Here is a 17,129-nt window from a genome sequence, read left to right as displayed (position 1 = left end):
TGGCGGCAGGCCATTGTGGATCGAGGGATCATTGTGCCTGGTAGAGCACAGTATGTCATTCTGAGGATGCATGATGAGCTATTGGGTGTGCTCAACATCTATGCGCCCAATCATGCTAGTGCCAGAGCAGAGTTCTGGACTCAGGTTACAGATGCATTGCCAGAGGCCGCACATTGGTGTGCTGGGGGAAACTTCAACATGCTTGAGGACCCGGCAGATAGGGTGGGAGGCAGTCATGTTACAGTGCACGGCACGGAGCTTGCAGCTTGGGACCGGTTTTGCATGTCACTGAGGATCACTGATGCATGGCAGCATGGGGCTTTCTCCCAGTCTCAGGACAGTCTTAGTTTCTCTCGGTCGGATCGTCGGCAGGGAGGGACTAATCTATCTCGGATTGATCGCTTTTATGTGGGCGATTGGTTGGGGGAGCGAGGGGGCTCCGTCGGCATTCTTGCTGGCACCTCATTTTCAGATCATGCGCCAGTTATATTGACTTTGGAGGAGGGGACACGGGAGCCCAGCTTGCAGTTGAGGATCCCAGAGAGGGTACTTGCAGACCCCAGTCTCGCTGAGGACATTGAGAGGATCTGGCATGATAGTCAGTGCTCTGACCAGGATGCAGCGGGCCAGTGTGCCCAGGGACTCATTGATCTTAGCTCTTTTCTACACGCTGCAGCTTTGACACGACTAGGAGAGATTCGCGAGCGGGAGCAACGGCTGAGACGCAGCCTTGCTTCGCTACAGCGCCTTCAGGAGCAGCAGCCTGCATGTGAGTGGGTGGCGTCCCAGCTGAGCCAGGCACGCCAGGAGGTTAGAGAGGCAGAGGAGCAGAGGAGCAGAGACATGAGTTCTACTATCGTCGTCACGCCTCAGTGGACGCAGCTTGGTGATAGAGTGACAGGGGAGTTTTTTGAGATCACTCGACCCCGTCATGAGCGAGCAGGGGTTTGCCAGCTTGGTAGACCGGATGGATCGATAGCTACTGAGCTCGGGGAGATCAGAGCCATTGCCACTGCTTTTTATAGAGACTTGCTTTCAGCGGAGCCAGCCACTGAGGATCGAGATGTATGCAGACAGACTGTGTGGGCCCATGTGCAGAGGAGGGTCACAGACCATATGCGCACAGTTCTAGGTGCGCCTCTGTCAGAGATTGAGCTTGCCGAGGCCTTGAGGGTCCTGCCGCGACATAGTTGCCCAGGGGAGGACGGACTGACGCCGGCCTTTTTTATGCGCTATTGGGACCTTTTGGGGCCAGGCCTCCGCAGGGGCTTTCAGCATGTTTTGGACACTGGGGTGATGCCGCAGAGCTTTTCAGAGGGCTTGATCTATCTTATCCCCAAGGGAGAGGGAGTATCAGATGATATTCGGCATTGGAGGCCTATTACGATCCTCAATACTGTCTACAAGGTCTTGGCAAAGGCCTTGAGTTTGAGGATCCAGCCCTTCCTGGGGGAGTTGATTCATGCTACTCAGACAGGATTTGTCAAGGAGCGCAGTATCCTTGACAACATCTTTACTTTCTGGGAGGCGACGGCCCGAGCTAGGTTTCTTGGCGAGGACTTGGTCGTGATGCTTCTCGATTTTGAGAAGGCATACGATAGAGTTGATTGGGGATTCTTAGAGGGCACTATGCTACGCCTGGGCTTTGAGCCAGGATGGATCAGAGGGGTGGCAGCTTTGTATTCCACAGCTCGCAGCCATGTGCTGATTGCAGGAGGTCGGGGGCCGAGTTTTGAGCTGACCAGATCAGTCCGTCAGGGGTGTCCTCTCGCCCCTTTCCTTTTTCTCTTCTTTGCGGAGGCTATGAGTATGTATTTGTCGGCACAGGAGGTTGGTTTGAGAGGACTTCAGCTCCCAGTCCGGGGGGAGGATTTGCTTGATGCTGAGTTTGCAGACGACACGGGCTTATTTTTGCATGGCCAAGAGGCCAATCTTATTCGGGCAGAGCAGTCGCTCCAGGTTTTTAGTGCAGCTTCGGGAGCATTGATCAATTGGCGCAAGACAGTGGCCTTTTGGATCAGTAGTGCTCCCACTCCGGCATGGAGTCCGGACCCCGGTTTTAGATGGATTCCTCCCGGCACAGCAGTGCGGTATTTGGGATGCCAGATTGGCCTCGATTTGTCACCTGAGCAGCAGATTGCCCCGCTTCTTCTGAGCATTCGGAAGAAGCTATTGTATTGGAGTACAGCTCGACTATCCTTGGCTGGGAGGGTGGTGGTGGCAAATCAGGTGCTGTTAGCGACTATGTGGTACATTACGTCTTGCTGGATTTTCTCGAGCTCTTGCATCAGCCAGGTACAGAGGCTGATCAGGAACTTTCTGTGGTCTGGGCGGGACGGTCAGCCAGCTCGGGCAAAGGTTGCATGGGCAGTTATTACACTTCCACTGGCTCAGGGCGGTTTGGGCATTATAGATCCAGTCGATCAGAGTAGAGCCTTATTGGGGAAGCTTATTGTTCGGGGGTTGCTTCCAGGCGGCGCTGAGCCTTGGAAAGAGCTCCTCTTGCAGCGACTGCAGGCCCGGGCGCCTCCTGCAGGGGGTACTTGGGCACCAGAGATTCGCTGGATCTTCATAGAGATGAGGAGGACAGGCCTCAGTAGAGGATGGGAGGACAGATTTGCTTTGAGTATCCTGAGAGCTTGGGAGCTGCTGAGACCGGGGCTCTCTCAGCGGCCTCCTTCTTGTGTTGAGGAGCGGGCCAGGCAGCCGCTCATCTGGAGCCCAGCGGTTCGTACAGAGCAGGGTCATATGCTGGGTTCTCGGCCTCGTCTAGCCTGGGGACCTTTAGCGGCAGGCCCAGCTCGTAGTTTTGGAGACTGGCAGGCTTTCTGCAGTCTACCAGAGGAGACCCAGGTGGAGAGGCTGAGTCACTTCAGAGGGGGGTTGATTATGAGGGATGATATTCAGGAGGCACTTACAGAGGAGTGGTTCACACCTCTCGAGCCAGTGGCCCCACGGTGGATGGGAGCCTTTACACAGTTGGAGATCCTGATTGCTGTCAGAGCTAGCACTGAGGATGGCAGATGCCTCTATTATGAGATTCAGGATGAGGGCAGACTCCAGAGAGTGGAGGTGGAGTCGCCTTTGGTTGCAGAGTGCACCTTTCAGAGGATTCGGGTAGTGGCTGCCGCTTCTCGGAAGTGGCATATTGACCCCGACCCTGCTGACGTGCTCCCGGATTGGCGCATATGGGCATATGCAGCGCGCCCCTTGGCCCGGCTACAGTGGGACCCCGGAGAGTACGAGTGGCATGATCCTTATGCATCCCTTGAGGCCACAGAGATCACATTTTTCCAGTATACTGTTCGGCTGGGACGGCATATTTTGACGGCGAGGAGGACGGTTTCTCCAGCGGCAGCGGGGCATTGGCGATTGCAGGGACTATCACAGGAGTTCCTGGAGGATTTCTGGGCTCGGCTCTGGGCTAGTCGGCAGGCCCGCAGGATCTCGGCTTTTCAGTGGCTGGTCGCCCACAGGGGCTCAGCAGTTGGCACTTGGCTTGTTTACAGCGGTCTTCCGGCGGCCTGCGTCCGATGCGGCCACCCTATGGAGACACAGAGACATTGCCTTTGGGACTGCCCTCAGGCACAGCAGATTTGGCTGCGGATGCTGCGTATTCTGGCCCCCCTCTCTCCAGAGGGTATGTTTACGTGGGGTGCCGCTGCTTGGTCGACTTCGTCAGGGCCTGCTATGGGCTATGAGATGGAGCAGGGCAGTCAGGCCATCAGATTTATTAGGGGCCAGCCTCGCCTGGTTCCGGCACCGGATTTCTCGTCCGCCAGCTGGACACAGGAGAGGGATTTACGATGGGAGCTCCTCAGCAGCCTCACCATCTGGTTCACCTGGAGGGCCCGGTGCTTTACGGCCTTTGAGGGGAGATTAGAGCCACCAGCAGAGACTGTTCGGGGGATTTGGCAGGAGTTGATCCACACCCTGCGAGGACAGTACGACCGCATCCGGGGAGACTCGGATGAGGCGATCTTACGGCGCCAGGCCTTTCATACCACTTGGCGCTGCGGCCCGTTCTACACCCTACACACGGGATCCCCCCGTTGGCACTACAGGCCACCTGTTTGGCTCTTTCCCCCCCCCATTGTATGATTTAGCCGCTCAGTCCTTTAGACTGATGCTTGTTTTTTGCAGCACCTAGGGAGAGTCTCCCGGGCTGCCATGATGTACTCACTGCTCTTCTCTCTGTTAGGAGCAGGAGAGATCTCTTTTGTAGCCCTACGGGCGTTTTTTACATAACTAATGAAAGGATCTTTTCTCGGAAAAAAAAAAAGTCTCATCACATCACCCAATGTTAGAGATTGGGCGAGTAGAGAGCATGGCTAGAGAGAACAAGATCTGCCGATTCTGTTCACTGGAGGTTGAGATAGAGGAGCACTAGTCAATGAGGTAATAGCTCAAGTGGTAAAGGTGTTTGTCTAGGACCAGGAGGTCCTGGGTTCAAAACTCCACAAGGTGCTTCCTCGGCGGCATCGCCTATAGGCAGATAAAAAAGCGCCTATGGGCAGGCACTTACATGCAGTGAAAAGGGATAACTATGAGAGGATCTTGGACCTAAGGCCGAATGGGGGGGCACTACCTTTTTAGATGGCCAATGTACTACGAGATAGGGGGACATGAACTTAAGCAATTCTAAATACAAGAGATTGTACTCGACATACCGAATCTTTGAAGTATCTAGAAAAGTGGAAAGGTAGACTTGAAGAAAGTTCAACTTGGGAGGAAGTAAGAAATTAAAAGTGGAGGCTTCCTAAAAGAATTTCCAAGGTTGTGAACTTTTCTTAGGAAAGTAAAGTGTCATATCCTATAATGAGGAGATTCCCTATGGCCCAACTTGGTTATATAATTAGGAAGCCTAGACGACTCCCCCATGTGTGCAAGTACCATGATTTGGATGTTAGGCCCAATGAAATGAGGTGGTGTCTAGGTTAATCCCAAGGCATTGATTAAGTTATAAATTAAGAGGTGTACAAAAAGCAGTGTAAAGACTAAGGTCAAGCCGCCACATGGCACACATTGGGCTTGGGGGGCTAAAGGTGTTTATAGAGAAAACCAAATTGAGACGAAGAAGAAACGCCCGTGAGGATTATTCATAGCTGGGTGGAAAATGGAAGCAGAGCCCTCTCTGTGTCATGTGAATTGTTGTCTCTTTGTGCTAAGGCTGAATTAACTATTATTCTTCTTCGGCTGATTACCAAAGTAATCGAGTCAAGAAATTAAGACTAAATTAAATAGCTAATTACATCGCATGCAATAGTTAGCATGTTCAACAACCATGTTTCATTGTTTTGTCTATTGAGGAGGAGGATTAGGCCTTGTGAAATTGGCTCCAAAAAAGGATGTATGCCTTGCCAATGTGCTTAACAAAGGGTGCAATTTCCACTATCCTTTACCGATGTATATGGATATTCTTACTCGGGAAGGAGAATTACATGTACTGGTACAGCCAGATGGGTCATCAATGGTTGCACAGGCATACGCTGATGAATCTTTTTTCTTCCCGTTAGATACTAGGCCAAATCACTAGGCATTAGGGGGTTGGAGCATATCTTTGAAAGAAGCAGTCGCATGGGTGCAACCAAAAGTCAAACAAAAGGTTGATTATTGGTGCTTGTCTACATGGCCTTTGCATGTCAGGCTGCAAATAGTACAATCCAGATTCCATCATAATGGCTTACACAGTTCTTCTTGCCGTTGCTGATTTGGGACAAAAAATGGCTCGACACATTCGTGTCATCAACAATGGAACTATTATGGAAACAAGCACTCATAGGAAGGCTATTGAAAATGGAGCATGTATGCAACCCTCAAATGCATGGTGAGCTGAATATCTTGAATGTACATTACCATGTACTGGCCTTTCGTGGAACAAGGACAACCAAGTGCACGCATGCTGGCTGCAATGCGTGCGCATTACAAGGTTGATTCTTTTGGGCATTGTGTGTGCATTACAATGCGCATTACAAGGTTGATTCTTTTGGGCATTGGAATCTCTCCTACTGGGATATCTTGGTAGGTCAGGTACAAGGAAAAATCCCAGGCTGCCCCTACTCTTCTAGCTTGCTACAAGACTGGAAGTTTGTGCTCATACATTTGCATTGGGCACATATGCCAGTGCCTACTGGAAATACACTGGTAGCTGAAAATGTGCATTGGAGTAGAGCGTTTGATACACCATTGGCAATGGTGGCTGAGCCAAGAAAAGCTTATTTTTTTTAGCACAAAAAGGAATTTGCACAGTGGGAGATGTCATATCGACTAAAGGCAGCCCATTATCGTTTCCACAAGGACAACGACAGTGGAAATTGGGAGCCCATTACCGCCCTGTATGGAGACATGTTGTTTAGGTGCAAAGCAATAGCTATGAAAACCTCTTTTAGTGGTAAGAGTTGATGTTCTTTGATGTATATCAAGGTAAAGCCCTGCAATCATCTTCCTGATAAATATGTGTGCAGCAAGCCTGTTCGCACCTATGAACGAATACATGTTCACAAATGCATGCATCTGTAGAACCTGCTCATGCTCATAGCCAAGTGTGGACGCCAAAAATAATGTCTATTCCAGAGAAATAATGATATCCCGTCCAATGGGCGTGGCTAGACATGCTCAAACTTGTGGGTGGCTGCCTTGCCCACTCCTTGCCTGCAAGAAAGATCCCTGCTAATGTCTCAAAGCTGAAAACAAACAAGGTACAGGACTGAGTGCAGGTCTCAAGTGACTTTGCCTGAACAAAGCCTCTTTGCCCGTTGCTTCTTAAGGCTGAATAAAAGCAGCCAGAAAAAACTTGCAATTTAAAAACCACTGACCACTTCAAAAAAGTACGTAGCTATGCACTCAACAAGAAGGTAGGGAGTAAGGTAGTACAGTTTGTACTTGTATGACTACATACACATACAAGCAAGCGCATATGTATATTCTTCAGGTGTATGAGTATGTAGGCATACAAGCAAGCAAGCATTTGTATGTGTCTAGTTCTTTGGTTGTACATTGTATGCAGTATTTTGTGAATGGCCACTCTAAAGTCTTTAAAAAAAGTACGCACGGATCTAGGTAGGTGAAAAGGTAACTCTGCTTGTTATGTATTGAGTTTGTATGCATAAAAGCACGCATGCTTGCTATGTGTGTGTTCTTCAGTAATAGTATGCATGCGCTGATTTAGTGTATTCCAGCTTTAGTTCAGGAAAAAGTAATACAAAAGGATAAGACTTCAGAGCGTTTGTGTACATCAGTATGCCTGTATCTATGTATCTGTTATGCATGTTGATAGTTACATTATGCATATGTCGAATGTGTATACTTACATGGGCTTCTCTGTTAATGTAAATATGTACCCATGCATGTGGGCATAAATGAGTGCACACATGCAAAAAAATAAACTGACAATGAAAGACCAAAGGCTCAAAAGCGAAGTCAAGATCACGATTTTCTCAAATCCCATATATACCAGGTGTTGACATAAGGACAATGAGATAATGATAGCAAAACAAAGGATTATTCAAAACTAGAAGCTTCCTCACAAACCATTAGTTATCATTTGAAGAGGTGAGGAGATCTACATGACAAGGTCTAACTGTGGTTTCAAAATAAATTTGAGGGTTGCATACTGCAAGAAGTGAGTACCTTCAATTCAAAATAAATTTGAAGGTTACATATTGCAAGTGGGTACCTTCAAAGCTTTGTAGACGCTGCGATCGTAGTTTTTGGAAGCCAATTCAGATGCTGCATCAATGAAATCTCAGATAATCACCTTTTCTTTATGAATGTTAGGATTTATGGATGTGATGATTCATTCATAAGGTTCTATCATGCTCCTGCATTTATTTCCTGAGAAGTCTTGAGCATTTACTGCTATTATAGATTTAAAAGAAAGGGATAAGCCAAGAAAGAAAGAGCTAGAACTGACCCAATGTTGAAAATTTTACCCTTTTCAAAAGCTGCTTCTCTGGTAGAGACTACATCTGGCAAAGCCTTGTTTATAATGCCAGCAACAGCAGCAGATTTTCCAACATATCGATGACTGGTAGAAGAACTCATGATAGTTATAAGATTGATTGCTTGAAAATCCAGAGAGTCAAAATAAATCTAACATCAATGGACCACTTACGCTGATAGCACCGCTTCATGGTAAGTCTGCACAGGCAACTTGCTTTTAATGATAGCATTCATACCAGGCGTTAATGGGAGCTTGATTTCCACCTTCAAAAAGGGTGCATAAAGAAAAATAAGTCTGCATTCCTGGAAACTTTCGAATCATCATGAACTCTTTTCCATAATCAACAGTGTTTTCAGGTCAATGAAAGCATATCTTTCAGAGTCAGCATGATCTGGCAAATTACATTAAAGACCTTGAATAACTTGCTACTAGAAGCACGAGATGCATCTCTTAGGCTGAACCCCCTCCTCTAAAAGAACTGGAGAAAAACTTCATGATGGTATTCCACTTAGCTCAAAGTTGTAGTTACAAGATAAAAAGAAACACCCGAACTGGAGAAAAACTTCATGATGGTATTCCACTTAGCTCAAAGTTGTAGTTACAAGATAAAAATCTATTTAAGAAATCAAATGCTCGGGACACATTCTTTAAATGTTACTTTTATAAGCTTGTAATAGTTACTCGAGTTTCTATGAGATTTTCACCCACTAGAGAGAGAGAAGTTTGCAAGTAATTTACATAAGAGTTTTGCTTAGAGAACGTGAAAAAAAAAATTCACACAAATACCCAAAAACCAAACAGAAATTGCAAAACGGGGAAAATCTAGCAAATAAAAACTTTGCACTCCTTTAAATGCAGCCAAATCAATTCATACCTCCACCAAAGCAAAACGTTACATGCACAGAAACCATATCTATTCTTTTCTTTTCTCCATCAAACTTCGAGCAATCCTGCTTATGAGCACAATGGAGGGAGAAAATAAAAAGGTAAAGAAAAGATTGTCAAATCCCCACGGATCTCCTCATAGAGTGCTCCTGAAACAAGTCTTGGTTGTCTCCACCAAGCCACGAGCTGAGCTAACTAGCAAGACACACCAACCAATCTCTACTCCATGACGTCCCATACCGCCATGGAGCTACCCTCGTGGGCCTCGACACTGCTACCGGCCTTGGCTGCATGAAGTAGGTGCACGTTTGCACTAGATCCAGGCTCCTGATCGTAGAGCTCTCGCAAAGGCTCGCGAGACTTTATGACCGACTAACTAGCCAATATGGACCAAAATAACTATCAGTCTTGCAAAGCCCTCTCAATGATTAAAATAAGTCAATGGAAATCTCGGTGAACGACAAAGTATTCATTCACCTCTCTGATCCGACTAAGCGCATCTGCTACACTATTCATGGATCCCTTTCGATAGCGTATTTTAAAATCAAAATCTTGCATTAACTCTGTCCATCTAGCTTTTCGTCCTCTCAAATCATCCACATCACACACATACTTGATTGACTGATGATCAGTCAATACCACAAACTTGGAGCCATATAAATAATGCCTCCAAACCTTGAGAGCGTAAATGACAGCATAAAGCTCCTTCTCAAGGGTTGGTCGACGAGATTGAGTGTCGTCCACATTTCGACTCTCAAAAGCAACATGTCTACCATCTTGGAATAGAGCAGTCCCGATCGCATAGTCACTCGCGTCACTCTCAAGAACATAAGGCCAACTAGGATCGAATAGTGCTAAGGTAAGTGCTTCCTTGACTTTATCTTTCAGAAGTTTGAAGGACAGATCCAAATCATTATTCCAACGGATAGGCTGATTCAACTTACGTGTACGACTTTTCAACAAGTCGGCCATTGGTAGTGTCATGTGCACAGTGTGTATCTACCGTGTGCTACACGGACGCAAGACTAGTTTCGAGGCTTGGGGAAGCTTGGAGCTAGGCAGGCTGATTGGCGAGCTGAGTTAGGGATAGACTAATGGGTGGGCACCCAAGTATGGACGGGCGGGCGCCCAAGTGTGGATACCCGATGACCGGCCAAGAGCCTATAAAAGGGTGACCAAGGTTAGTCATTAGTCATATAGAGAGTCTCGCGAGTTTGTGAGAGCTCTATGGTCTTGGAGCCTGGATCTAGTGCAGACATGCACTTGCTTTACGCAGCCAAGGCCGGCAGCAATCTCGAGACCCGCGAGGATAGCTTCGTGGCGGTATGGGACGTCGCGAGGAGGAGATTGGTCGGTACGTCAACCTAGTTAGCTCATCTCGTGGCTCGGTGGGGACAGCCAAGACTGTGGGCTTGCCCATGGCTGTCATGGTTGGGAGGTGAGTCAGGCCTGCACCCCCTTGTTGTTTGTTTGTTTGTCATGGTGGGGAGGTGAGTCAGGCCTGCACCCCCCTTCCTTGTTTGTTTGCAGGTTTCGAGTTTTCGTACCAGGAACGATCACGAGGAGATCCGGTGGGGATTTGACAGTGGTATCAGAGCGTGCCTCATGAACAAGCAAGTCGGTAGGTAGAGAAGATGAGGTCGAAGAAAGGTATGTGTTCAAAAAGCTTGCTGTTTTTCTATGCATACTGCTGTATGTGTTTTTTTTCATCAAAGAAACCCATGATGATGGAGATGGTGGTCTAAGATGGGTCGATTTGCTTTGCAAGAAGTAGGTAAAGATTCGTTTGTGCAGTCGCATGAAACGTTGAGAGAAAACAGAAAAAAAAGCAGGTTTGCTTTTCGTTTAACGTGAGAAAGAGAGCAAGCGTGTGAGAGGTGGGCATGCTGGCGGGTGTTGGCGTTTGGCTATTGGAGGCTGGCGGGCGCAGGCGTTGGGCTACCGGCAGTTACAGGCGGCTAGGCGCCTAGGCTTACGAAGGCAGGCGCCCAGGCCTGCGCAGGCGGCCAAACCAGGCGTAGGCTCGCGCAGGCTATCTCTACGCACTCAGGCACCGGCAGGCAATGGCGGCAAGGTGGCCGATGGCGGCAGCAAAAGCAGGCGCCTCTAGCCCGGTGGGTGACGGCAGTAGCGCAAGTGGTGAAAGCAGCAAGCCAGCGGCGTTAATACAGAAGGGAAGAGAAAAAAAAAAACAAGGAAAGCACTCGCTGATTTGGGCCTGCTTTCGTTTTTTTAAGTTTACATTTTTTTAAAAAAAAGTTTAAAAACCTTCTCCAAGGTTAAAGGTGTTTTTTTATATAAAAGAAACCAGCATATATATATATATATATATATATATATATATATATATAATAAAAAAAACACAAAAGCCAGTGGGCTTCTTGCCACACATCTCTCAAGTTTTCAAGCTCTCAAGCTCTCAAGTTCCCTTGCACTTTTATTGTGCAAAGATCGAATTTTCTCTCCACTTGTCATCTTCTCAATGTAGACCCAAGAATCGGAGTTGGAGCCCCTTGTCAAACGCGAAGGCCGGCTACGAAAGATACCGATGGCGATCTTTTTGACGATTATGTGTCAAAATCAAATTTCCAAGAGTTCAAAGTAGCTCTCGAAGCTTCTTCGTCAGAACGTCAGGCACAAATCGCAGCCTAGATGCAAGCTTTGCAGAACTCCATCGTTCTCTTGACCACTACCCTCTCTACTCTTTCGAGTATGGATACCTTGGCCTCTGCTTCAGGCCCCAACATTACTCCGGAACCGTTCGGGGGCGAGCAAAAGCAGCGTACCAAGGAGATAGTGGACACTTGGCTACATAAGTGGTAAGTTCATTTTCAGTTTCATCCATATGATGATGGAAGCAGGTTTCCTCTCAGGCAAAGCTTTGCTTTGGTGGAAGTAACTCAACCCTAAGCCAACAACTTGGGCACAATTCGAAGACGTCTTCAAGAAGGAATTCCTCAAGAAAGAGGATGATTATGATCTTGTTGCCCGGTTTTCAGCTTTGACCATGACCTCGCAGCACCTCAATGAGGTCTACCTCCAGAAGTTTAGGGACTTGCAAATGAAAACTACAAAGATGGATCCTACTACTCTTTTGGGGTTCTTTGTAGCTGGTTTACCAGACTCATATCGTTTACAAGTTAAAAATAACAAATGCAAAACATTGGACGAAGCCATTCATTCAGCTCGTATCTATGATGATACAATGGTCTCTTCCAAGTCGAAACCCGTTACCGAGCACGGGAACAAGCATAAAAGGAAGTTCTCCGTACCTACGGCTAATACGACTGAAGGAAAGTCTTCGGACCAATCTTCAAAGAATTCAAGTTCGACATTAGCGAAGAAGAAACGACTCCTTAGGGCTTTAAAGCTCAAGAAGGAAGGACGTTGTTTTATCTGCGAAGAGAAAGGACATATGCGTAACAAGTGCCCAAAGCAAAAGGGTGCAAAGACCAACGCAGGACCCAAGCCAAAGGCAGCTAACCAGTTGTCTTTGACAGGTACGTCAATTACTGTACTTTCTCGCTCTAGTACATGTTCAGATTGTCTGTTCAACTCTAAAGTATTTGGCTTGCATGATCTTCTCCGAGTTTATGGAGAAGTGAATGGCCATAAAATTCACATTCTTCTAGACCCTGGCAGCTCACATAACTTTGTTAACTACAAACTTGTGCAGAAATTGAGTCTTGATACGGCACCCAGCGATCATACCTATGAGGTACGCCTACCTGCGGGAAGGCAAGTATGGGATCGAAAGGTGGAGATGCTTCCAATCCAGATTCAGGACTACAAAGATACTCTGGAATGCTATTTTATGCACCTAGAAAATGTAGACTTGTTATTAGGGATTGAGTGGTTTAAGACTCTTCAAGTCCAGATAGATTGGTCTAGTCATATTTTTTCTTTTCAGCATAGGGACATCTAGTATAGTATTTTAGGTGATTGTATACATCCCTCTTAGGGACCTCTTGTAAATACAGTTGATTTTGAAAATATAATGGATTCTTCTTTGTATACCGCTTTCCATTGTGTATTGATTCCACTTTCTTCCTTTCTCATCCCTTCCAAGTGTGTTTGAAAGCAAAGCATTATAGAAGATACTTGATTCCTTTCAAGATGTATTTCCTAAGGAACTGCCATCGGGTTTACCACCTGAACGGGCCGTAGATCATCGTATTGACTTGATCTCTAGTGCCCATCCTGTCAGTATTCCACCTTACAGGATGAGCCAAGCTGAGGAAGATGAGTTGGCTAAACAACTCGAAGATTATTTAAGGATGGGCCAGATCCGTCCAAGTAAATCACCTTGGGGTGCACCTGTGTTGCTTAGGAGAAAGAAGGACAACACCTGGAGAATGTGTATAGATTACAAGAGATTGAACAAGCTGACAATTAAGAACTGTTATCCTCTCCCTAGATCACATGACCTGATTGACCGGTTAGCAGGAGCGAAATATTTCACGAAGATAGATTTACATACTGGCTATCACCAGATACGTATTCATGAAAGGCATGTCGAAAGAACCGCCTTTCGGACTAGGTATGGCCATTACGAGTTTCTCGTATTACCTTTTGGGTTAACCAATGCTCCAGTCACTTTCCAACAAATGATGAACGATCTTTTTCGTGAACATTTGGGAAAATTTGTGGTGGTGTTCCTGGATGATATTTTGATATATAGTCGTACTCTTGAGGATCGTGTTAGACACCTCAAGATTGTCTTATCTATTTTAAGACAGAATCGACTATATGCTAAGTTAAGTAAATGTGAGTTTTTTATGACAGACATCATTTACTTGGGACACAAGATCACTAGAGATGGATTGAGCATTGACTATGACCGAGTTCAGAAGGTTCTGGACTGGCCTATACCGTGAACAATGAAACAACTTCATTCGTTTCTCGGTTTTGTTGTTTTTCGTCGGATATTTGTGCGGGAGTACTCTCATCTCACACTACCGATGACCGACTTATTGAAAGGTCGTGGACGTAAGTCGAATCAGCCTATCACTTGGAATAACGATTTGGATATGGCCTTCAGACTTTTGAAAGATAAAGTCAAGGAAGCACCTATCTTAGCATTACCCGATCCTAGTCGGCCTTATGTTCTTGAAACTGATGCCAGTGACTATGCCATCGGGGCTACTCTATTTTAAGATGATAGACCGGTTGCTTTTGAAAGTAAAAAGCTAGACGACACTCAATCTCATTGACCAAGCCTTGAGAAGGAGCTTTATGTTGTGATTCATGCTCTCAAGGTTTGGAGACATTATTTATATGGCTCCAAGTTTGTGGTATTGACTGACCATCAGTCAATCAAGTATGTGTGTGAAGCGGATGATTTGAGAGGAAGGAAAGCTCGTTGGACTGAATTAATGCAAGATTTTGATTTTGAGATCCGTTATCGGAAAGGGTCCATGAATAGTGTTGCAGATGCGCTTAGTCCAATTAGAGAGGTGAATACTTTGTCGTTCACTGAGATTTCTACTAACTTATTTCAGTCATTGAGAGGGCTTTGCAGGACTAATAGTTATTTTGGTCCATTTTGGCAGAAGATCCAGGACGGGAGCTCATTGATTAACCAAGACTCGATAACTCAGCAGCCTACCATTCAGGCTGCAGGAGGCCAGTGGTGGATGATTCGGAATGGTTTACTATTCCGTAATGACAAAATTTGTGTACCACAGATCCCGAACATTAGGTCCAAGATTCTTAAGGAGTGTCACGACGCCCCTTCTACTGGACACCCTGGGATACACAAGATGCTATCATTAGTGAAACACACTTTTTATTGGCCAATGATGAAAGGGTATGTAGAAGATTATGTTCTCAAGTGTCAAAGTTGTCAAGCAAATAAAGCTGAATGCTTTAGACAGGCTGGGTTGTTGCATCCTTTGCAAATCCCAAGTAATAAATGGGAAAGTATTTCCATGGATTTTATTACCGGATTGCCACGAATACATCAAGGCCACGATTCTATTTGAGTTGTGGTAGATCGCTTGACAAAAATGGCTAGATTTTTACCAACCCGGAAGACTACAACTACGCAATTAGCACGACAGTTTAACGAGCAATTGTTTAGACTGTACTCCGGAGCATCCAAAATTCCTTGTTCCATCATTGCCTCTTCACCCTCTACCTCGTCGGAAGCCAAAGTGTTGCGCCTCGGTCGCCCTTTTGGCTTCGGCATCCAAAATTCATTGTTCCATCATTGCCTCTTCACCCTCTACCTCGTCGGAAGCCAAAGTGTTGCGCCTCAGTCGCCCTTTTGGCTTCAGCCCCATGGAAACCTTCGGTTTCAGAAATTTGGCTCTAAATTGAGATAGGGATGTCCAATTGAAGTGATCTAAAGCTTGTTGGAGAGCTAATGAAGTGTACTAGACCACTATGCAAACACCCGTAAGAGATGAGGTGTGCTACTGTTCTCTGTTTTAGGGTTTACAGGGTTATAGGTTGAAACGGTATTTTGGGTACAACTTGAGCTAGAGATATCCAAATGCAAAACTTTTTAGCTCAAATGGAAGCCTTCGATGAGTACTACAAGCCTATGTAATTAGATCTAGAAGACCTTCAAACCCCTGTGACTAAATTAGGGTCTACTGTTTCTGCAAAACACCTAAGTTCTACCCTAAAGAGATATCGAAATGCGGAGGTTAAGGGCTCGTTGGGTAGCTCTAAGGAAGCACTAAGAGCTCATATGGTCCCTTTTAATTCAGTCCAAAAGGGTTGGGACTGAATTAGGGTTTTTGTGAATCCGTGGATTCTTGCCAAAGTGACCCTTTTTGTGCCCAATTGATCTTTGTTTGCTCCCAAACCAATGTCAACACCTTCCACACCTCATTGGCATCCCAAGGTCTGCAAATTATGCTCCACAAGCTTCAATTGTCCATGTATGACCAGAAATTTGAGAAAATTTTGACATAGTCTCCTCTGTTTTAGGAGCTAAATCTCAATTTTTCTCAAGTAGCAATGCAAAAATCTATAATCCTCTTATCAATTCCCATCCATTACATAGCATGTGCCTCAACTTGCATCACCAAAAGGCATACAAATTTCTTACAATTCCAAGCATTCACCATACATTTCCCATGGCATAATGCAAGATCAATTCCCATGAGATGTCCATATTAAGGCGCCATTGCCATGTACATAAACCAAGAGGATGATTGTGCGAAGAAGATCGTCGGTGTAGCACGTTGAAGCTTGCCGATCTCCCGGCCAAGCTCTTCTCACCCCCGTACCTAGTCCGAACCAAGGTACGGGTTGAGACCAAGTCTTCACCTCCACACCTAATCCTCCACCGTACCGCTTTACCACGGCACTCACGGCACGGTGGATTCAAGCCATGCTCCCCCCCGGGCCTCTCCGCCAACACCCGGGATATCCTCACCAACATATCTAGTTTCTAGAAATTGAAGTGAGTGCAAACAATTGTGAGGTGCATATAGCTTGAATATGAAAATGAGACGAATCACTTACAAGGATGTGGCATGACTCATGCCCATTACAATATACTCATAAACCATTATGCATGAACTCATGCTTATCCACATAGCTCCAAATGTCCGCCATTCATCCAAAGATCCAACATCAATCAATAAGCACAAGTGAGGTAATACCATATACCAATGATATCAATATCCAATTGGTATCACTCCCATAAGCATTGCTTATGAGTAATTGGCATTAAATGGCATTCAAGGGCATGAACTTACATTTGAATGTAGCATTACCAACAATTGATTCCAATCATACATCAAGCTCTTCCAATGCTCAATAGCATCATACCAATGCATAAAAGCATCATGTCCATAGCAAAAACCTTCTCATTATCCCAACATCCACTCCATGCATGTGGCTCAATCAATGCATCTAAGATATGCATTCCTTCATCCATTTATGCATGGATTCATCAAAGAATCTTGCATTTGTCTCACAAATGGCCACATGACATCCAAATGGGTGTGATTAAAGAAAGATGTGAGCAATAAGCTTTCTATGCATCCCCATTAGAGCATGTAATCACTTTCCAATGGATCATGAGTTATGTAGGAATGTTAAAATTCTGTAAATTAGGGTTTCCTTTCATGAATAACCCCAATTTGTCCATAGCATGAGGATTAATCACCAATGCTTGAGAAAATGGCCATAGCAACTCACCAATGGTATTCCGAAAGCTTCAATGGTTGGATTGTTGCTTGATAGAGCCTCCAATGGATCCAAATCTTGAAGATTTTTGCAATTTCTGAGGGCTGCTCAAACCTCCTCTTCTCCCTCTCCAATAGCAATGAAGAACTCCCCA

General features: G+C 45.8%; 1 protein-coding gene across 1 annotated transcript in view; it reads right to left on the bottom strand.

The window, feature by feature from the left end:
• The window catches only part of LOC147617390 (enoyl-CoA delta isomerase 1, peroxisomal-like), a 71,147-nt gene that overhangs the window by 4,694 nt on the left and 49,324 nt on the right, over nucleotides 1-17,129 (bottom strand). Inside the window, exons 7-9 of the mRNA XM_086775647.1 lie at nucleotides 8,114-8,205; nucleotides 7,932-8,026; nucleotides 7,676-7,728 (exon numbers count right to left, since the gene is read on the bottom strand). Coding sequence (XP_086631773.1) covers nucleotides 7,676-7,728; nucleotides 7,932-8,026; nucleotides 8,114-8,205 — 240 coding nt within the window. The remainder of the gene's footprint in view (nucleotides 1-7,675; nucleotides 7,729-7,931; nucleotides 8,027-8,113; nucleotides 8,206-17,129) is intronic.

Source organism: Cibotium barometz, chromosome 36 (genome assembly GCF_041138505.1).
Source record: "Cibotium barometz isolate CiBa-2024 chromosome 36, ASM4113850v1, whole genome shotgun sequence".
Classification (NCBI taxonomy): domain Eukaryota; kingdom Viridiplantae; phylum Streptophyta; class Polypodiopsida; order Cyatheales; family Cibotiaceae; genus Cibotium; species Cibotium barometz.
The sequence above is the reverse complement of the archived record's forward strand: the minus strand, read 5'-3'. Positions and strand labels throughout refer to the sequence as shown.